This window comes from Camelus ferus, chromosome 2 (genome assembly GCF_009834535.1).
Source record: "Camelus ferus isolate YT-003-E chromosome 2, BCGSAC_Cfer_1.0, whole genome shotgun sequence".
NCBI lineage: Eukaryota > Metazoa > Chordata > Mammalia > Artiodactyla > Camelidae > Camelus > Camelus ferus.
Window position 1 is genome coordinate 62,766,575 of NC_045697.1, and position 22,885 is coordinate 62,789,459.

At 34.3% G+C, this 22,885-nt stretch overlaps 2 protein-coding genes across 3 annotated transcripts in view; one reads left to right on the top strand and one right to left on the bottom strand.

Moving 5' to 3' along the window:
* The window catches only part of SNCA (synuclein alpha), a 232,472-nt gene that overhangs the window by 156,839 nt on the left and 52,748 nt on the right, over positions 1-22,885 (bottom strand). The gene's annotated exons all lie outside the window — the stretch shown is intronic.
* The window catches only part of MMRN1 (multimerin 1), a 56,260-nt gene continuing 46,299 nt past the window's right edge, over positions 12,925-22,885 (top strand). Inside the window, 2 exon segments of the mRNA XM_014560125.2 lie at positions 12,925-13,571; positions 13,573-13,631. Of these exon segments, the coding sequence (XP_014415611.2) occupies positions 13,044-13,571; positions 13,573-13,631 (587 nt within the window). The 5' untranslated portion in view covers positions 12,925-13,043.

The following is a 22,885-nucleotide window of genomic DNA, read 5'->3' on the forward strand; positions in this document are numbered from 1 at the left end:
TGCAATAATGGTGTTAACCAAAAAAAAAAAAAAAAAAAAAGCTAGCATAGATTACCCCGGCTTACACCACTTTCTTCTTGTTTCTAAATCTGATACAATTAAGTCTACATCTTAATAGATAAGATTTATATGTTACGTCTGTTTTCAAGACAGGCTTCAATATTCTTAATTAACAAAATATAATGCCATCAAGAATTCTGAGAAAACTCTCTTCGCCTTACATCCCTCAGAACACTTTCATCACAGTGGCGACTAAACCTCCAGGTTGGATAACACTTTTCAGTAAGAGCTCTGGGCTCCTGCAACAGTCAGAGGACAGGAGGCTGGCTGGGGGGTCAGTGCCCTCAGGCATCTTAGTTTCTTGGCCTCCGGGCTTCTGTTGCTAGGCACTCACCAGAGAATAGCCGCAGGGCTATTGTGAGGGTGCTTTTCTCCCCCAACCCCTCTCCAGCTCCTGTTTCTCTGGTTCTGAAAATAAGTGACTATTTGGAGACAGCCTACAAAGAGGCCAACAGAGGTTCCACACGTGAGCATCTAGTTTATATCCATGGGCAAAGAATATTAAGGTAAGCGCTACCAAGGATTGTTTCTAAATTAACATTCTGCTTGAAAGAATTTTTTTTTTAACCAGAAGTTTGCTATAGTTGCCTCTGATGAGATTACAGGTCTATTTTGAGTATTAATAGTGTTAGCACTTTGTGGAACATACAATGAATTCATTTTTTAAAGCATTAATTTTCCTTTAAACTGCGTGGCACTTACCATAATCCAGTAGGAGCGTGAGTAGAGAAAAATTTCTGGCAGAATTTAATAATATATATGAAAATACCCTGAAGAAAATCGTTTATGTAGAAAATTCTTATTGTGTTATTATTGCTTATGGCACAATTATTTAGTTATTTCTTTAGTTGATAGACTAATCAACTACTAAATCAGTAGACTTTGTACTGTGAAACTGTTCATCTTTTGGACGTAGAATGTTGCTGCCTTTAATGTTACAGATATTCTCACTGCTCTGGGTGTAGAAACCATGGGGAAGGACAGCTGGTGCATTTGCAGATATGATTGCTCTCTTTTCTTTCGAAAGCAAGCTCTGGGTTAGCTATTTCCACCAGCTTGCTAATATAACAGAAATTGACCTCTGTGTATCAACAAAAACTAAGAATCTAAATTGAGGCATGAGATCAGGGTGCCCTGGGGAGAGGACAAAGCCTCAGAGTTAAAGGACCTGGGCTCAAAAGACAGTTCTGTCACTTTTCAGCTGCCATACCTTGGGCAGTTCCTTGACATCTTGGTAAAATGGGGATTATAAGTCACAGTGGCAGGGGTGTTAGAGAAATTAAGTAATACAGTTTATATGCCACTTAAGATAACACTTGGCACAAAATTAGTGTGTACTGAGCTAACAATTAAAGTTATCAGGAGAAATTAAATCAGAGTTAATCTGCCTTACTATTGGCCTGAGAAGGGAAACTAGAAAATTTATAATCTGTTCAAAACCAATTTATAAAACAAGTGAACCACACAGAAGGCATTCTGGTGCTTTGAGTAAGAACAATCCTTCCTTGAAGATCAAAGGAATTCAAGAATAGGTGGGTCCAGGCTCTTCCTATGGCAAAAGTAAAGAAAATTTAATGGAAATTAAGCATAGGATTGATAAAATATAGCTCTGATTTCTTGATATGGTAATATCACAACTTTGACCAATATAGTACCTTCCATTGTATAAAAAGTCTCATGTGCACTGACCCATGTCATCAGCAGCAGAATACAGAGGAGATAACTGAAGCTTGGCAAGATCCAGGGTCCTGTCTAAGATCATAACAGCAATCCATGACAGAGCAAGGATGAGAAGATCTCAGGTTCACACTTGAGACTCTTTGCCATGCTGCCTTCTTTCTACACTGTACTGTCTATGGTTCTGAAAGAAATAGTTAAAGTATTTGGAGAAAAGGGATAGTTTTCTGCCATTTTTTTTTCCTTAATGGGTTATTCCCTTTCCTGCTTAGCCAGTGATAAACTGATTTGCATACAGTAAACTAAGCAATGAACTAACTCCCAATAGAGGCAATTTCCTGATTCTATCAGAGTGTATGCAAGTGTCTAGTTATATTTAAATTCCAATCTGGCAAATACATACTTTAAAATTGTATTTGTAAAGTTGAAGCAAACACATTTGATACATTTTTCTTTAATTTAGGAATTATTTATTCTAAGATATTAAAGGAACCCAAAGGAATGTGGCTGTTTTCTAGTTAGGACATACAAATCTTTGAAATTTGAGAATCACTGTTAGATGTACTGATGTACTTGTTTTGTCAAAATGACTTCTTCTACCTGTAAAAGCGAGTGTTCTCATTTTGTGTGAGTGCTTTGTATGTATGAATGAATTATATGCTTTTTTTTTCTTTTTTAATGAAGGATTGAGACAGTAACGTTAAAGGTGTTTTTTGTTTGTCAAAGTTGCCCATGGTAAATGTAAGATGTCTTATTCTATCTAATCAGGGCTGTTATTACTACTCTAGTAAGGGCTCAACTAGCATTGATTTACATTTTTACCCAGTTAAGTGCTGTACACCTTCTTCAATCCATTGATTATTACTGTAAGTTGTGTACTGAATCCACTTCTACAGGCCTACCTTTCCATTTATAATTTTGCATTTGGAAACTGAACAGTAATGATACAACTAATGAAGGAGTTGAGTATAGTAAGTTATGCATCACAACTGCTGAGAATCCTTCAGATGACTGTAAAGTGCTTTGTGAGCTATTTTTGTTCTGATTATAACACTTGTTTACAACATCTGGTCATTTCCTAAATTTATTACTAATGAGAGTTTATTAGCAGCTGGGATATCTCTACATTTAAGCAAAGTTTACTTTAAATTAGGGTATTCTATTAACTATTTTCCTGCTGTTTTAGAAAGGCAACCCTCTCAGAAAAATTACTTTTATATTTTGGTGACATCTATATGTCATAATCGCATTTCAGTAGAATGACCATTCTTCTTTAATTCCTCTAAGGTAGGGGGATATTATTGGCTTTTCGTCTTTCTGAGTTTTGTTACAGTTAAAAAAACATAAAAAGAATTGTTGGATTTGCTAGTCAACTACTATTATTAGGTCTTTGCTGTTGCTGTCTTTTTATAAATCCATATTCCTGATACTGAATCATTTTTATCAACATTATTTGGACTTAACAATAAATATATATGTTGATATATATGTATATACAGTTAGAAACAGGAATTAACATTTTCCCCACTTTAATAAAATTAGAACAAATCTTCTTATCTCTAAATTTAACTGGGTTTAGATGGTTTTAAGAGAATGCATACGAAGACAGTGTTACATATACAAAGACCACTGACTTGGTCTTAGAAAACCTGGATTTTAATCCTGATTTTAACAGTGAAATTTTTTCAGTGTCCTACTATATTTTTCCCTTCATTTTATGTTCTAGACATATTAAATTTTTGGTAAACATCAGTTTAATTTAAAATGACTTTCTGCCCTGGAGGAGATTTCTGCTCTACAAATGAATGTAAGTATTAGATTTGTTGTATTTGATAAAGGAAAGATTGTACACTTAATTTGAGAAAGTTCAACACACTGCTGGGCAGGGGTGAACATTCTTGATTTTAAGCTTATTAAATTCTCTTACACTTAAAAAACTTAATGTGTAAATTACCTACAATAAAATGTACAGCTCTTCAGTGTTCAGTTCAATGATTTAACAATTTTATATATTCAGTACCCTCAACCCAAAGCAAAATATAAAATATATCAATCATCTAAGAAATATCTTTCATGTCCTTTTCCAATAAACCCTCCTACCTCCAGAAAAAAACTACTTTCTGATTTCTACCACCATAAATGAGTACTTCCTGTTCTTGGATCTCACACACATAGAACTGTAACAGATGTTCTTTTCTGTCTCAAATCTCTCACTCAACATATTGACTTTGAGATTCATTCATGTTATTGTATATATCAGTATTTCATTCCTTTTTAATGCAGAGTAGTGTTCTATTGTTTGAATATTTCACTCTTGATTTATATCTTCTTCTCTTAATGGACATTTGGGTTGTTTCCAGTTTGGGGCCACTATTATGAGTAAGGCTGTTCTGAATACTCCTGTACATGTCTTTTTGTGGACATGTTTTTGTTTCTCCCAGGTAAATATATCAATGTAAAATTCCTTTGTCAAGGGTGAGATGGATATTTAACTTTAAAATTGTCACACTGTTCTCCAAAGTGGTAGTACTATTTTACATTTCTACTGGAAACATACAAGAGTTCTGACTGCTTTAGTCCCTTCCAGGATTTGATGTTGTGACACTCTTTAAATTTTAGTTCTGCTAATGGTAGTGAACTGGTATCTCATTCTAGTTTTAATTGTTTTGCCTTGCTCTGATAACTAAAATTGCTGGGCACCTTTTGATGTTGCCCATTTGTGTATTTTTTTGTTCTGTGTCTGTTCAAGGCTTTTGTCAATTTATTAGATCATTTGTTTTTTTATTATTGATTTATAGGAATTCATTTTATATTCTAAATAGGTAACTTGTTCAAATGTCTAAATTCCTATTATTTTCTCCAATGTGGGGCTTGCAATGCATTTCCTTAGTTGTATCCTTTGATGAGCTGAAGTTTTTAATTTTAAAGGGGTTCAATGTATTAATTTCTTATAGTTCATGGTTTCTGTATCCTATCAAAGAAATCTTTCTCTATACCAAGATCATAAGGATATTCTCTTAATGTTTGTTTCTTGAAGGTTATGGTTTAGTTTTTAAATTTAGTCTATGATTCTTTTTAAATTAATTTTGGGTTTGGAGTGTATTGGCATTAAAGGGTCATTTTTTAAAAATTATATATTTATTTGTTCCAGTGTCTTTTATTAATAAGATTTTTTTATTGTTGAATTGACAGTGCCTTTGTCCAAAATCACTGTGGATTGATTTCTAGACTATTTCTTTCAGGTGTTCTAATTTTAGAGAAAACTCTCTTAGCCTTAAATTATTTGGAATAACAAAATAACTTTATTCTTATTATAGATTGTCTTGAAATCATGTAGTGTCAGCTATTCATTTTAGTTCTTTTTGAAAACTGCCTGACCCTTTTAGACCCAATTGTATTGTGAACTTGCCTAAATTCATTAATTAGTAGATCAGTTTTTTTTTTTTAATTTTTGAGGATTACACAGAGGTGCTATGTACATGGGTATGTCATCTCTATCTCTATATAACAGCATTTTACTTTTCCTTTCCAGTCACCCTACTTTTGTTTCTTTTGTTTGCCTTGTTGCACTGACTAGAACTTCCAATATAAGAGTGAGTAGAAGTTGTTAAGATTTAAAAAAAAAATTTTTTTTTGCTGTTCTTTATATCAGGGGAAAAGCATTCAGTGTTTCATGATTAATAGAGATGTCATCTGCAGTTTTTTTTTATTGATGCCCTTCTATTCCTAATATGTAGAGGGATTTTAACATGAACCAACCTTGAATTCCTATAATAATCCCCATGGAGTCATGATATAAGAGTATTTTACAAAGGGCCAATATTTAGTTACGAGTATTTTTGTTTTCATGTCCATGAAGGATATTAGTCTGTGGTTTGTTTTTATTGAAGTATTTGGCCTTGCAATACTTGGTACTGATGTTTTTCTTACCTGATGAATCGAGATTGAATATATTGTTTCCTCTTCTATTTTTGGAAAGAGTTCATGAAGACTCATGATAGTGCTTCTTTAAGTATTTGACAGAAGTTAATAGTGAAGCCATCTGGGCCTGGAGTTTTATTTGTTGGAAAGCTTATTATGAATGAGGCTTTTTAGATTTGCTTATGGTTCTTTCTATCAATTTTAGTAAATTTTTTTTAAAAAGTAATATGTCCTCTTCATTTAAATTGTCAAATATATTGACATGTAGGTCTTCTGGAGACAAAACCTTTCAGGTTTTGCCTTCTAAAGATGTCTTTATTTTTCCTTCACTTTTAGGGATATTTTTACTGGATAGATACATAATTCTAAATTAACAGATTACTTTTTTCTTTTGAGTACATCAAAGATGTCATTCCATTGTCTTCTTTCATTGTATTTAATGAAAAGTCAACCATAATTGTTGTATCCTTTATGTAATGTGGCTTTTAAAAAATTATTTAATGCTTTTAATATTTTCTTTGGTGTTTCAAGATTTTACTTACAATATGTCCAGGCACAGTTTCCTTCTTGGGGTTTTCTGAACTTCTTTAGTGATTGGGTTAATGTGTTTGAGCAATCTTGGAAGAATCTATTATCTTTTAAAATTTTATCTTTTGTCCTAATTTCTTTCTTTTCTCCTTTAGTTTTTATTTTATTTACTTCAATTATATGTATGTCACACCAAATGAAAATGTTTTGCAGTTCTCAGACACTGTTCCTTTTGTCTACATATTTATCTTTTTAGTATTTCAGTTTGAACAATTTCCTTTTGACCTGTCTTCAAGTTAGGCAATTGTTTTCTTTGATATTTCCACGGTGCTATTCAGCTTATCAAATTAATTCTTTATTTCTGATATCATATTTTCTATTCCTAGCATTTCTATTTTCTTTATAGTTTTTTTGCCTCTGCTGAAACTCCCTTTGTGTTCAGACATATTGCTCTCATTCTAGCATAGTTACACTAAATTCTCTGTCCCTAATAGCTAGCTGAGCCTTTTCTGAGTCTTTTTCTATTAATGTTTTCTTTCTTGACTATAGGTCACATTTTTTGTTTCTTCATTTGTCTCATAATTTTCGAGAGGCATTACGTGTAAAAGAACTTTAGTAAATAATATTCGCCTCAGGAAAGGGGATACTCTTTCTCCTATCTGGCCTCTGGTTTTGGGGCTGAGTTGCACCAGTTTGTAGTTGAGCTGGGTCTAATCTAAAGTTGTTGTATCTTTTATAGTTTTAACTTACCACAGTTTTTAAATACTTTAAGAGCATGATCAGGATTTTCTTTTTAACTAAGCTTGAGATCTGAGCACAAGCAAAACTCTGGAAGAGTCTGTCATCCTTTATGATGCCAAAAAAAAAAAAAAAAAAAAAAAAAAGCTCTCTGAACTTTGTGTGGTATAAGGTCTAAAATTAAGTTGTACTATTATATGCTGCCTTGATATGTGACACCCAGAGTATGGCCTAACCACAAGTTCCCTTTTCCACTCTGCTCCAGTGGATAAGGTCCCCTGGCCAAACAATTCTCTTTATCAAGGAGACCAGGCATATTTCCTGCTTGTCCTTGAGTGTGGGTTTCAATTCCCTGACAGCCCATAGAATTATTCAAGCAAGCCAACTGCATCCTCCAGTGAGAGCCAGGGGCAACCCTCACTCTTCATATTAAAAAGCCTGCCTCTTACTGTTGTGTTCTGGAGTGCAAGCCCTGTGTGGCCCTGTGTGGTGTGTGGTGTCTTCCTCCCCAGGGCTGTGAGTATATGTGCAAACTGCTACCAATCTCATCTGTTCAGTGTTGGGTGTCATGTGTTCAGCTAGCCCCATAACCCTAGGGTGGGAATTCCTTTCTCTCCAGTGGAGTGGAGTGAAGAGGAGTTGATGAAAACACTGTCGGAGATCTGAACTTTACTGTAAAAAAATCTTTTTTTTAAAATCTCTGATGAATTCTTTTTTCCCACACCTGCCCCTGAATTTCTGTATTTCTCCAACCTTTGCCTTATCTCCAGCCTTTGGGAGACTATGGACATGTACCCAGTGAAGACTTGGCATGCCTTAGGGTTTGGTTTATGTTTTTTCCAGTTCTCTTGTCCTTTACCCAGTCTTATTGGGTTATGGCAGTGACTTAGTGGAGTATTCTTGATGATGAAATTTCTGGCTCCTCTGTTGGACTTCTCTGTCACTACCCCAGGGGAAGGGATGGGGGCTGAGGCTGCCTGTTATAACCTTGTGAATGTGGAAATCTAAGCTCTCCATTCAGCCTTTGCTGGCAGGGACAGGGGCAGCACTACAGTTTTTTTCTGTGATATTTGGTGGGAGTAGAGCAGTTACTGTCTAGAAAGATTTCTTTCTGTCTAGGCTGACCATTTCCTGGTCCTTTGGCTTTTCTTGTGGCTTTGGTTGTTTATGTCGTAGATGTTTCTAGTGTGCCAATTTCTCCAGAACCCAGTCTAGGATATATGAGGCAAAAAGAAAATCCAGAGAACCCAATGCTGTGTTTTCCTTGGGTCTCCTAGCCAGTCTGCCTTCTTTTCTTCACCTTTTAGAGTCTTCTTATGTTTGTTTCACATATAGTGTCCAGGATTTTTAGGTGTACTTAACAGGAAGAATAGGGAAAAGTACACCTATTCCATATTTCCAGAAGCAGAAGTCATTAATGCATTAATGATAATCACTCAATGACCAGACAACTTTCTTCAAGAAGGAAAAGAAAATATTGCTATTTCTTAAAGTGTGCAAAAAAATTAGTCTTAAAGATTTTTTAGATTAACTCTTTCACGTATGTTGTCCTCCTTAAATGAGAAATATAAAATAAGCAATAGGATAATTTTGCAGCCTATCAATATAAACATTTGCTTATGAGGGATATTTGGTCATCTTTTATCAATTTGTCCTTTATGTTCTTAATTAGAAAGTTAAAAATTTTATGTTAGACTAAAATATGTTGTATTTTTTCCTGACAAACTAATATGCTTCTCTTACTTAATATTAAGAATTATATGATTCATCATATTTCCATATTTCCTTTTCTACCAGCCCACTCAAACCTAAATCTTGCTCTTAATTTCAATTTGTTTGCACATCTTAGGTCTTTCTGCCAATTACTACTACTTTATTACCCTTTATTATACAGCTCTTAGACTTTGCTTTATGACTCTTATGTGCCTGTAATGCTTTCAAAATAACCCATCTGAAATATATTTTGCAAACAGAAGAAGTAGAAGCAATAGGCTTTCTGAATTTTATTTAGGAAGGACTTACAAGAGGTAATATGATCAAAAGGGTGTTCTAGTAGACAGAACTATATTCATAGAGGGAGTACCTTGTATTAATTTACATTGCTTTTTTTTTTTCCTTTCTTTAATGTGGCTATGAGTTGGGGAAATAGATCCTCCCCTATTTAATTCCCTGACAGGTATTATTATTACAGATATATAGAAGTACATTAATAGTTTTATCCATTCATTCATTTATTTGATAAATATTTATCGAGTGCCTGCCAAACACTGTCCTAGATGCCGGGGGTGCAGTAGTCTTATACTGCCCTGCAGGTTCCATTCTAGCAAATGAAAGGAGCACCTTATCTGTGCTGTCAAGGATAAGGCAAGGTCATCACTTACAATACTGCACAAGAATTAAAAATGGCATCCAACCAAAAAGAATAAAACAGGAAAGATTAGACTAAAAGAAAATATAAGAACACAAAATTTCCTCTTTAATTTCATAAATTCAAGTTAATAGAAATCATTCAATTATTAGTGGTATCTCTATGTATGTTTTAGCAGAAAGATAAAAGCTTAAAATAATTAAAATGAATTTAAGATAATTTGAAAATTATTTTTCTAGATTTTTGTAAACTTAGATGTTTACTATTTCTTTGGGGGGTTATTATTACATAGTGGAAAGAATCAGAATTGGACATAAGTCTCTGTTCTATCAATTACCAGTGTGTTACCCTAGGAAGTTGTTTAACTTCTTTGAGCCTGACTTTCTATCAGTCAAATTAAAGTAGAATACTTTACATCATTGGGAGAATTAAACAATGTGCCAAATTTAGCTTACTTAGCATGTTGTTTGGCTCATCAAAATCACACGTAAATCTGTTTCTCTTCTTCCTCCAGCCCTTTTACTGTATCTTTATAATCCCCTTGGTCCACATATAAATTTAACAGGTTTTTAATACTTTCAACCAACATAAAATTGAAAAAATCTTAGAACTTTGCTTCCTGCAGTTATCTTTTGACAATGTCGGTTTATGGAAGACTATAATGAAATATTATTTTAAATGTTTTATACTATTTTAAGAAAAGAATTTCTCATGTGAGAAAGAAAGGAAGAAGCTGCTAAGAAATCTATTAATCTAGTAGAAGTTATTCCATATGCCCAACATTTTCCAAAGAATAATAACTTTTGCAGCCTTTCATGTGGCTTTAAGTAATACACAGCACCACCTACAAACAATGAAATCCTCAATCTAAGAGTCTCTTTTAACTCTTTATATTTTTATTTCAAAATAATAACATTTTTTGTTATTTTCTTGTAATTTAAAAAAGAGTATGAAAATAATAATAAATTAGAAAAAGAAAACTGAAATAACCCATTATCTCATTATCTAGGAAGAACATGTTTTGCAGTATGTTTTCAATTCTATGTTTATGGGACCATGAAATATGACATAAAAACCTCTTGATACAACATAATCTAATGAGTTTCACAGTTTTGTTCTTATAAATTACTCAGTGAAAAAATAGGGTAAAACATAATTCATTATAAAAAATTTAGTGGGCCATGGGGGTGTAACAGAATGGTGGGGTCCAGATATACAAAACTCTGATGATACAGTTTAATCCAAGGTTAGTATTTAGCATAGTTCAAAGAATGGATTGAGTATTCTTCAGGCAGTCATGCCAGGAATATTTTTTTTTAACTGTTATTTGATGAGTATCAGTAAGTCTCAGAGAACAGAATTTGAGGTTAGGCCCTCTGACAGTTTCTGGAGAACAGATATTTTATGTCTCCAATTAAAGGATGATCCACACACCTAAAGCCATTAGACAAGCCGGGGATTCTCTGGGGAATTCCAGCACACGATGGCTTAGTGGATTGATAATGAGATATAGAACCTCAGGCCTTTTGATCACAAGATCACTTGCAAGCTAGGATGGGGGTAACCAAAAGTCGTTATTTATCAATACCTTACAGGAGCCAAAATGAATTGCTCAGCTCATCAGTTTTTATTACCATTTGAGAAACATATGCTATCAGTTATAGATCCAATGAGTGACCGTTTACCACTAAAGTTCGTTTGTCCTAAAAGGGATCAAAATGTTTTTTTCAAACCAGATAAGCCAAAAAATCTATGTGTGTCACATTGTTCTGGTTATTTCTTAAGGTTTCAGGATGGTCTCTTCATCTACTTTTACTAAATCTAAGAAGATGGATTTTAAATTGTATACTAAACAGAAACGTTTTGCTTGGATTTTTCCAAATACTCTTCAGCTCTAAGCCAAAGACAGTTACTTGTGTCTTTTCCAGATAAGGAAGCTGTAATGTCTTTTTCTTAGTACTGAAAAACCATGTTAGAGTTGTGAAAATTATGCAGTTTCATTGCTCTTTTTAGTAACAAATTGCTGCCTGGCTTGTCTGTGCTGGACCTTTTTGATCTTTTACTAATTCAGGCTTTGTGGGATTGTTCTGTGGTATATCCGAAAAACAGATGCTTCGTACTCCATATGAAAGTCAACTGGAGTTTCTGCTGATGAATGTTGGTTGTAGTTTAAATAACCTCATATTATATACTCTCTAATATGTCAACAAGATGCTTATGTAAGTGAACGGCAAAGATTAAGGGGAGAAAAAAGTATTAAGACCAAAAAGTCAGTGGTTCAGAGAAAAAACTGGTCTTGTTTCAAATCCTGGTGTCCTGTATCTGGGACTAGAGACAAGACTATATACTTATAGTAATATATAACCAAATAGTCATGAGGTTTCCAATTTTCCAATTCTGAAAGAAAACATTCCATGACTGAATATTTAGCAGGAACCTAATGCCTGGCACAGAAGTTGACAGAAAGATTAATTATACATACATCGAGCCTTCAGATAACATAATAGACCATAGCAAATTGAGAGCCAAGAATATTCTTGCTTTATAATCTCAGTACTTAAGCAAGTATCTTGCTGAAGCTCACTGAGGGTTTGGGTAATTACTGAATGAATGAAGGAAGGAAGGTCTGGATGGGTGAACTGTTCTAACTTGTTATTTATATGTCTGCTATGGAATATTTTACAGATGAGAGAGCTTGATGGAAGCTTGAGAATCAGAAATTTGCTGGAGTAGTGAAATCATAAATTCCACGAAGCATCTCAAGTGGGAAAACAACCATAGAAAAGTCTTTGATTAATTTAGTTCTCTACTATCTGCAGGGGGTGTACTTTTGTACTGCAATATAAGTACAAAGCCTTACATATGATCCATGTTTAATTTATTTTCATGTGACTCCACTTTTTCTTCATCCATTCCTTAGTGGTAAAATACTAATTACCTCCAACCACTAGAATATCAGGATTAGAAAATAGAAGAACTAAATTTCTGATTATCATTCCATTAATTGGTTCTGATAGAAGTTTTAAGAGCAAAATTTAAAGTGAATTTTTTGTATACTGACATAATTCAATAATTTATGCTTTTATCATCATCATTGAGATTAACTTCAAATAATGCTACTGCAGCTGAAGTGTATATACAAAAATAGGGGTATATATTTTTTTCATAATTCAGCCTGTGCTGCATGAAAGAACAAAGACACCATAGATGAGTTTTTGTTTGTATGCATGCATATACAGCCTTGAACAAAATGTGGCTCTCTGGGTGGGGCACAGGGGAAAGGAAGTGTTACAAAATTTTTTCTCAATTTCCTTGTAGAGTAGAACAAAATGTTAAACTCCTTCATTCAGCCTATGCAAACAAAATTCCATCGTCAATGTGAAATTTCTCTTCAAAGTCATCAACACATGAAACATGAGTGAACCTAGGAAAGGAAAATTACTTCATGTTTTTCCCATGGGTTTTTCTGATAATAATTGCCTGTGTTTTCCCATTTACCCCTAGCTTCATCAGACACCCTTCACTGCTTCCACAGATCATCCTACCTAGGGGTCACAGATCACACAAAACCTACAGAAACAGGAAATCAAACTTCCTGAGTCCACTACAAAACACAGAAACCTGCTTCCTCTACACATCTCAAACTGGCAGAGCTCTGTCTTAGCAGATCCAGTGTGGAAGCAGCTGTCAAAAAAGCCAGAAGGATCTTATCCCCTAACTTCACATAGCTTTCTTGCTTCAAGCTGCTGAGATGAAAGGAGCAAGGCTATTTATCCTGCTTTCTAGTTTATGGAGTGGGGGCTTTGGGCTAAAGGACACTACACAAACTTGGACTATACCAGAGGATGAGAACTCCCAGAAGAATGTGACCTCTACTTCAGTTCCTCTAAGCAGAATACAAAGTCGCCAGATGCTGCCGACCACTCAGACCACATCTGCTGAGATGGCCACAGCTCCTGAGGCCAGCGCCTCTGAAGAGGGTCTTCTGAAATCAACACTGCTTCCCCCGGAGACAAGCACATCTCCCAAGGCTGTGAAAAACCAAACGCTCGCGCCCACAGAGAAGCCAGAAAGGGTGCTGAAGTTACAAACTCCTGCCCTCCTGATCAGCTCTAGCATCAAGTTCAGTCCTAAAGCAGAGTCTGTGGTCCTTCCCAACTCCACACTGAAATTTCTTCAGAGCTTTGCCAGAAAGTCGAATGAACAAACCAGTTCTCTAAACTCAGTTGGAGGTGTGGGAAATCGATCCCCACGGGAAACATACCTCAGCAGAGGTGACGGCAGGTGGCAGCCAAAGAACCAGCTATCAAAAACCAAGTTTTGAAACGACTAGAGGAAAGTAAGGACCATTCTTTTTTTCTTCTTTCTAACTATAAGGTTTATAAGATTACAGGCTAACAATTAAACTATCTCAGTCCCAGAAAACGATTTCATGTTCAAGATGAAACCGGGTCATATTTCAGTTAGGTCAGGTAATTAAGTATTACCTTATCTAACAGGGAAAAGATGAATAAACAAAAGGCAGCAATTTGTTGTAATTGAAGTGGCTGAAGTCACTAATAGAGGTGCTTTAACTGGGGATAGTCACTAGCAATGTACCACCACAGTGACTGTTAATTTAATTAATTCAACTCAAGGGTTTGTTGGTTGTGCTCAGAACTGGGTTGGAAACCTGGCTCCAGTGCTATCTAGATCCATGACTTTGTGCAAGTCAATTGATCTCCCTGAATCTCAGTTTCTTCATTCGTAAAATACAGATATGATATAGTGAGTACCGATAAAAATACCAACTTTGCAGGGTTATCATGCAAGATTCTAATTAATGAACTGTGCCTAGATGCATGCTTCTCACAGAATAGATGCTCAACAAACCATATTTTACTAGTACTGTTACATTGAGTTATGCCATCATCAGGAATGTGTTGAATAAAAAAGACAATTTTTCAAATTGATTTTGATTTAAAATTAGAGAAAATTCAATCTGAACTGAAGCAAAATAATAACGCTTATAAGAGTATCATTAAAAAAGACTTTCAAGAGGACCAAAAAAAAAAACAAAACCCAACAACAACAAAACAAAAACAAGGAAAAAACTTGTGAAAAATGCAAGTCAGCGTTTTATTCATTTAATGTTCAAAGTTATTTGCATGTTTGGAATACTAAAGGTTTAGTATTATGAAGTTGAAAGCTATGCCTTTTACCTGTAATAAAATAGTTTCAAGACACCAAATAATGCCTTGGGAGCTTGAGTTAAACACCTGACTAACTATATAAAATAATTTATGTTAATAATAGCAACTTGCACCTGCTATGTGCAAGATGGTGTGTTAACACTGTTGTTCATATAAAGAGGAGGGGACACTGGGAACAATATAAGCCAATAGAGTCATATTTATGTATTATTTGTTATTCAAATCCATTTTTCACTGTACTTCAAAGGATATAGAATTTTTTAATATGAAAGTGAATCTGATTTTAACTAAAAGCTTCTTAACTTGGTGGAATTTGGAACAATTTACTGTAAAAGAAATGCTACAAATTGTAAAATTTGGGTAGACTTTGTCTATAACAGATCTTTTAACAGATATAAATTAAACTTTCTCATGTTTAGGAACAATAGAATGTGGTTAGTTAAATAATAGTAACAAATGTCATTGAGAGCCTTTTCTAAGTCATTGGCAAGATCATTTCTATTAATCATATTTTGTTAGACTCCACAATTTTTAAACCCAATTATATAGAACTCTTAGGCATTCACAGGAAATGATCTGCACTGTTTAGTGATAGCTGTCGTCAAGAGATTTTTCAATAGAACAGTAAATACGACCAAAAGAAGAGGATACTTTAAATTAAAATATCACTTAAATTTTACAGAGCATATAGAAAGTGGCATATGGTTGTTTCAAAATCAGAACTAGTGATTGATAATCTGATGAATATACTAGTTTTTAAGTAAATGCCAATTGTTTTATCCAAAGTCCTCACTTTCAAAGCTATGAACCCTTATTTATTTGATGATTGTTTATATATTGCCTATTATGTGCCTAACACTGTGCTCATCCCTGGGGTTACATAGAATTTTTTAAATAAGAATAATTCCTACTTCCAAGGAATCTGTCATTTAAAAAGTATGCACTGGCATATCTATTAGATTTTTCAAATTTCAATATGTGTTAGAAGGACATTCAAGGTGTAACTTGATGAACAGAGCTTCATCCGATGGATTTTCCAATGAAAATAATTTTAAATTATTTATAGAGAAAGTACCAATGGTACTTAGAGATTCTACAACCTGAGGTCCTAGAGATCTGAGGTTTTCTTTTAGGAACCCTTTCCAGTAAGTCCCAACTTCTTACATATTCAGCCATGCAACTGATAATGGTATTAGAGAAAACTTAGGTCCATCTCATATGGACACAATTCTGATGCAAAGAAATCTTGATAAGGTCAAAAGAGGTTTTTTATATTTTTATTTGATTAGCAAATAATAATAGCAAACACTTTGTGGCATTTGTTCCTAGTACTGTACTGGGTTCTGAGTAAATATATCTGTGTACCTATATTTTCAATTATTTCATCACTACCATAATTCCATGATGATTCTGTTATTATTTCATTACAGAGAGGTTAAGAAACTTAACCAAGGTCACTCAGCTAGTAAGTCTCAAGGTAGAAATTCCAACTCTGGCTGGCTGGCTTCAGAGACGTAGCTCTCAGTCCCTCTGTTACATTCCTTCAGCAAATACAGTCTGTTATCCCAATTGGGAAAAGAAGACTGACCAGTTTATTTCCCTGTCTCGGAGCCTTCAGAGGCTGTTCTTTACCTCTAGCATAAAATCTAGACTTCATACCAAGTTCATCACACAACACCATCCTTGACCGGGCTCCTGCCTACCTCTCCAGCCTCAGCTTCTGTGACTTTCTGGCAGTTAAAAAGTGTAGTTCTCTAGTCCATTACACACCATTTGTTAAATTTATCTTTGTTCCCTGTTTGTCCCCCTGGTGGGCATGGTCTTCCTTTCCCATCACCTACTTCTTTTACACCTAATAATACTTCCAGGACGCCTTCTCAGGCTAACTTAGGTGGCCCCACTAACTGTTCACATAGCTCTCTTTGAATCTGTCTATCAGCACACTTACAACAGTGCACTGTAATGATGGAGAACTTGTGATTTCCTTATGTACAGGGACACATTTTCAGTGCTAGTAAAGCCTTAGGCTTACAGTGGGTACATGATATTTAACAAACTGAATGTAAAATCTATGGACCAATATGCAAATACAAAGAAGAATCCTCCCCGAAGAAAAATTCTAGTTTCTTTATGATAAAACCTGGTTGATTTGGGATAAACTCACCTTAGGTTTTGGGAGTTTTTTCCCCTACTACTCTTGGCATTTTTATAGTGATTCTAAGTAAAAGGAATACTTATGTCAATAAGTGACTGATTATTGGATGGATCTGGAGTTCAAAACAGAGATCAAGGCTAGAGAGACAAATTTGGGAGATATGGTATCTATAGAAGTATGGATGCTCAGTTGAAGAGGGTTTTTTGTTGTTGTTGTTTTGTTTTTTTTAAAAAGGGAGGGGAGAGAGAGCACACATCAGGGCTAGACCAGAGAGTTTCTCACTTTTTGTTGTATTTTAGTTTGTATACAGAATGGTCATAAATATGATAAAATGTTAATGAAAGGGGTCAGAAGGGAAATAAAAGTTGAATATGAAACAAGATGAATATTTTATTTGCTGAGTTTAATGACTTGATTTCTTTTAGAATTTCATTTGTTCTTTCTATCATCTACATACTTGCTTTATGAACAAATAGGAGGCTTGAATTAAGTGAATTATGATTTCTAATATAATGTCTAAAATGACAAGTTCTACTATAATTCTTTTATTGGACCAAAGTCTTTTATTAGACCACTTGTAAATAGAAACTGTAAATACTATAATTTTAAAATTTAATGGTTTAAAATTACAAAAACAAACCATTGAATTAATTCAGTGGCCTATTATAATATGCATTTTTTCCTGCTTATTTCTGTGAATTGTGAGTAGGTTTTAGATGTAAAAAATCTGGTCAATTAAACTCATGCTATCTTAGTCCATTCAGGCTGTTATAGCAAAATGACAGACTGGACACCTTATAAACAACAGAAATTTATTTCTCACAGTTCCAGAAGCTGGAAGCCCAGGAGCAGGCTGCCAGCATGGTCAGTGAAGCCCTTTTTCAGGTTCCTGGCTTCACATTGTATCCCCACATGGGGGGAGAGGAGAGGGGTTCTCTCTAGGGCATCTTTTGTAAGGGTACTAATCCTTTCATGAGCGCACTACCCAAAGACCCCCTCTCTCAATACTATTATAATGGTTATTTGGATGTCAACATAGGAACTTTTGGGCAAGGGCACAAACATTCAGCCTGTATCATGTGTAGTTTGCAAAGTTCTTATCAAGACCTAATAACATCCAAAGGGATTATTCTCACATGCTGTAAAATTCTAAAACACATTATTATATTAAAGAGTATTTTTTATGTCCCTGAGAAATAAATGCATCTACTACATTACTGCCCGTAAAAACACTAAATAAAGTATATTCTGTATCTGAATTTTTTCATTAATAATTTCCTTCTATTTCTTTGATATTTCTACTCACTAAATTGCTGAACATATAAATACATACTATATTATACATACTGGAATTTAACAAGTGCTTATATAGTGCAGGTCATTAAATGACAAATGTTTGTATTTCTACACCTGATATTTATTTAAATATGAAAATATTAATTTAAAATGTATTATTTGGGGGAAACGTTAAGAGTCAGTATCCAAGAACAAGTGATTTAAGTGAAGAATTACACATCACAGCATCTATTAGCCTGCCTTTCCAGAGGCTCTGTGGTCTGCACACTGGGAAAGTCTGACACCTACTGGAATAGAAACAGTTTACAATGTCCGTGAATATGATGAAGTCACAGTGTGGAGAAAGGAAACAGAAAAAAATAAAAAATTTTCAAAAATTAAATTAGGTAAAATAAAACAAATTTATGAAAAAAATTGTTTTAAAATAACTTTAAGAATTGCTACTGTTACATGTGTAATGCATGTTATACGTATCTAATTCAATATACCACTTGAAACGTGCTATTATTGGCTTTAAAACTTGGAAAATAGATTGGATCCCAAAAGCAAACCCCATGCATATCCTAGGATGGGGACACATTCAGCTCATTCTCCTAAAATTTTACACTGAGAATATTGTCTGTACACAGTAACTTGTGACTCTGAGGCACTGTACAGCACCTGTCGTCAAAAAACTCAGTGACATTCACCATACTGTGCCCACTGTGGAAGGCAAATCAGCAATGCCTGACAAAAACTTTTTATTGCAAAAGTTGATATATAAAAGGGGTTTGTTCTTAAAACCTTAAATAACCAGAAGTGTCAGAAGTTCCCCATGATCTGAGCTTTTCATGATTGCCTCTCAAAATTTGTTTCAAATATTTATTTACATGATTCTTCTATAAAACTCATACTTTTATCCAGTTTAAATACTATACACAATTTTGAAAGAGGATGGACTATATAGAGGTATTTACACTAAAATGAAATTAACTACAATTTTTTAATTTGAAAATAGTCATTTTCTTAATGAGATTAGTATCGAGACAGACTTTTTTTGGAATAATACAAAACTGAATATAAAAATCTAATGCTTTATTTGTATGTGCTTTACATGTTAAAATTTTTTGTACTAAATTTAAATCTTTACTTCTAATTTCTATTATTTCTTCTTTCATATTGTGTGTATTTCCTTTGGGCTGCTTTCTCATTCATGACTGGTGAACTACATGTAAATCCTAGTCTCTCTCAAATTACTAATTTCTTTTTAGTTTGGTTTAAAAAAATAAATATTCTTATAAAATAGAGATTACATAACATTTGGGGAGGCTTTATGTTTGTAACTGCTTAAGACTATAGAGACATCTTGAATATATTCCTTCTGAGAGCTAAGCTCATTTATTATCATTTATACAGTGATAGTGTTCTTTAATGGTTTTCTGGAAATTATTATTGACCTGATATAAATAAGCAATTATGGTTAAGATAAATTTATCAGGTCATTAAAGAAGCAAGAAAGGAACCGTCTCTACTTGTGTATGAAGCAAAAAAAAGAAAAACGGAGATATTTAAATACATGTATATGTATGGATATCTATTCCCCTTCACAAAAAATCCTACTGAACTCTCTGAATTATGTAATCATTATCAGCAGCAGCAAGTGTTTTATATATGTTATATTAAGTCATTTAATCTCACAACAATCCCGTGAGGTAGGTAATATTATTGCATTTAGTGTATAGATGAGGAAGCTACATTTAATGAACAAGCTAATGGCTAATAAGTTGTGGAGTCAAGATGTAAAAGCAGGAAGTCTGGCTCCAGCACCAAGTCAACAACTATGTTCCAGGCCTCTCTATTCTGCGAAAATTTTTCTTTATTATTGTTTCGCTTATGCGGGTATCCCCACTCCTGCTCCTCTCCTTTCGTGTAATTCAACAGTAGGAACAAAAAAAAAAAAAAAAAAAAAGAAAGAAAGAAAAGCTCCAGACACAGAAAGGCACACCCTTCTTCATATGGCCCTGTGTATGGAGTAACAGAAGAGAATGAAAATCTCGTTCAGTGGGCAACCTGTTGTCCTCAGAAATGACCTTCTAAATCTGACTTAGGGCGGAGAGAGCATGTATCTGTGATGGCTACGCAGCTGGGAGGAACCCCTCATTTCCCTTCTCTCTTCTCTCTCTCTGTCCCTTTACTGCTCTCCTTTGTCTATCTTTTCATTTTGTCCTGCATTTATTTCTTCCTCTTCTTCATCAGCTACCTCTGATTTTGGCAAGAGGCATGCAAAATGATGTAGAGCTTCCCATGGTAATTTTCTTCAGAATGAATGGATTTATTTTTATTGTGGTAAAATGGACATAAAAATCATAAAAATGGTAAATTTTGTGTTAAGTGTGTAGTTCTGTGGCATTAAGTATATTTATGCTGTTTTGCAGCCATCACCAACATTCATTTCCAGAATTTTTTCATCTTCTCAAAATGAAACTCTGTACCCATTAAATGAGAACTCCCTGTTCCTCCTGCCCTCTCTCCAGGCCCTGGCAACCACAATTCTAATTTCTGTCTCTATGAATTTGACTATGCTAGGTACCTCATATAAGTGGAATTATATAGTATTTGTCCTTCCATGACTGACTGACTTCATTTAGCATAATGTCTCAAAATTCATTCATCCATATTGTAGCATGTGACAGAATTCTCTTCCTTTTTAAGGCTGAAGAACATTCCATCATAGGTAGATAAGCAAGTAGGTAGGTAAGTAGACAGACAGAAATCACATTTTGTGTATTTATTCATCTGTCAGTGGACACTTGGATTGTTTTCACCTTTTGGCTGTTGTTGTCTATGGTATTTTACTGATGCTTTTGTACAAGGACAGTGTGCTGGGGAGAACATTTCCTCTGACTGCTGATCTCTGAAAGCTGTTCTCTTCTTACAAACCCAGAACACTTGTTTATCCTCAAGGACTTAGTAATTGAACTACTGAACCAAATGAGACTTTATTTGAATGTTTTTCTCTCCAATTATTGACATCAACAAAATTAGGTTTGTTAGGATATAATCTTGCCTTTAGAAAATTATTTCCTCTTATAACAAATTACTTTTTACTAATTTATTTTTTAAAAAAGATACAGATAATAACTGGTCACATATGTTGGGCTGGTTATAGACTTGAGAAAGAAAACAGCAGGTTAGATTTACAAAAGTTATTGTCATTAAAATACATGACTACCTTTGATATATTTAGAATACATTTATCCCAGTTATCGTCATTGAATTTGGTAGGGATTTGACTGCTATGCAATTGAAGGGGTTAGTGTGCGATGATGTACTATCCTGTAATTTGATAATTTTACTGTTAGTAATGTCAAACTTAGCTCAGATAGGTTTCTGTTGGGATATATTTCCATGCAACAGTAGACTTATAATTAAAACAATAGTGGTCCTCATAAGATAAATTAGTGACAACATGAATGAATCATTCTCCTTTAAAAGATTAATTAACATTTTTCTGTCTAATAAAATCCCACAGAGAAACTTAGTCCTTTCCCTCAGGCATTTATGAATTGACACACACACACACACATATATATTGTTGTCATTTGTAATTTGTAGTCACCTTTAGGTACAAGGTAAAGAAATGATTATTTGAGTTCGTACATTTTCTTAAATGGGGGAGGCACACGTGGATGTTAGGGAACTGTGGGAATTTGAAGGGAGAGTCACCAGATAATCCTTTCACAAGTAGCCTTGCCTACCTTGTTTCGTACCATTTTCCTTTTGCTCCTCACTGAAACCCTAAGTTCATCTCAATAAGGGCATGACAGGAAACAAAGTCATAGAGGTCCCTAAAAACATAATCTCCCCAAGCACCTAATCTTCAACATCCGAGAGAAAATTACATACCAGTAGCTAATTCATGGTGGCAAATCTGCTAGTTTACCTTGATTTCTAGCGGATATTCTCAAGACTTGGTATTTTCATGCTCTTGTGTCAATTCAAGTCACAGGTTATCAATATAAATTCAATCTTCTATGAAGAAAATGACAAGCAATTTATTAATCTGAGTTCTAAAGACTAGTATAAATAAATAATGCTAATTCTTAGATTGCTGTCTTATTTCCTAAGGAAAATATTTGTCATGGTCATGATTTAATTGAATCCTTTGTTGCTTCAATCCACTCTCAATTCAGGATAAAAATGGATATAATTTTTGGTCAGGGTACACTTCAAATGGCAAATGACCAATTAATGGAATTTCTGTTATTATTTAGTGTTTTCATTGGATTCCTAGAAGACTGGATTTCTAAAATGTTTCAATCAAAAGTACAGTAGATTGTTTACAATGCTTCTCTAAGTTCATTATCCACAAGTCTTCAAGTTGTGTAAGTCAAAATAGAATCCTTTTCTACCTCTTATTCTGTAAGTTCTGCAAGTAAGGCTCGTGTTCATAAATAACCAAAGACGTCTGCTTTTTCCTAGAACAAACTTTTACCTATTAACTTGGAAAATCCCAAGAATCAATACAAGCTTTTTTCAGTACACGTTACTGCACAAAAGCAACAGTGTTATTACCCTGAAAGAGAATCCCAAATGCAGCCTGCTGTTTGGAGGGTTAGGACCCCACGGAAAGCTAGACACTTCAAAGAAACTGCTCTCTGTCTGCTGTAATCAGTCTGGAAAGGTACAAAGGATTTCTAGATTTAAGCAAAATGCTTGTCTGGGATCATCACATTTGCTTTTATACTGCCTGTCACCAGTTCATCATGCTGAGTTTTCTGTTTTTAAACTTATATTTTCAGATTATTTGGCTTTAAAATTGTATTTACATTTTTAACATCCCTTAATGAGCTTATTTCATCGAGAGCATAAACCTAATTATGAGTCACACCAGGAGCTCTTTGACTGTGGACAGTTCTTCCAATTTACACTGGATCAAAGATGGCTGGGACACCAGCAATCTGCTGACCT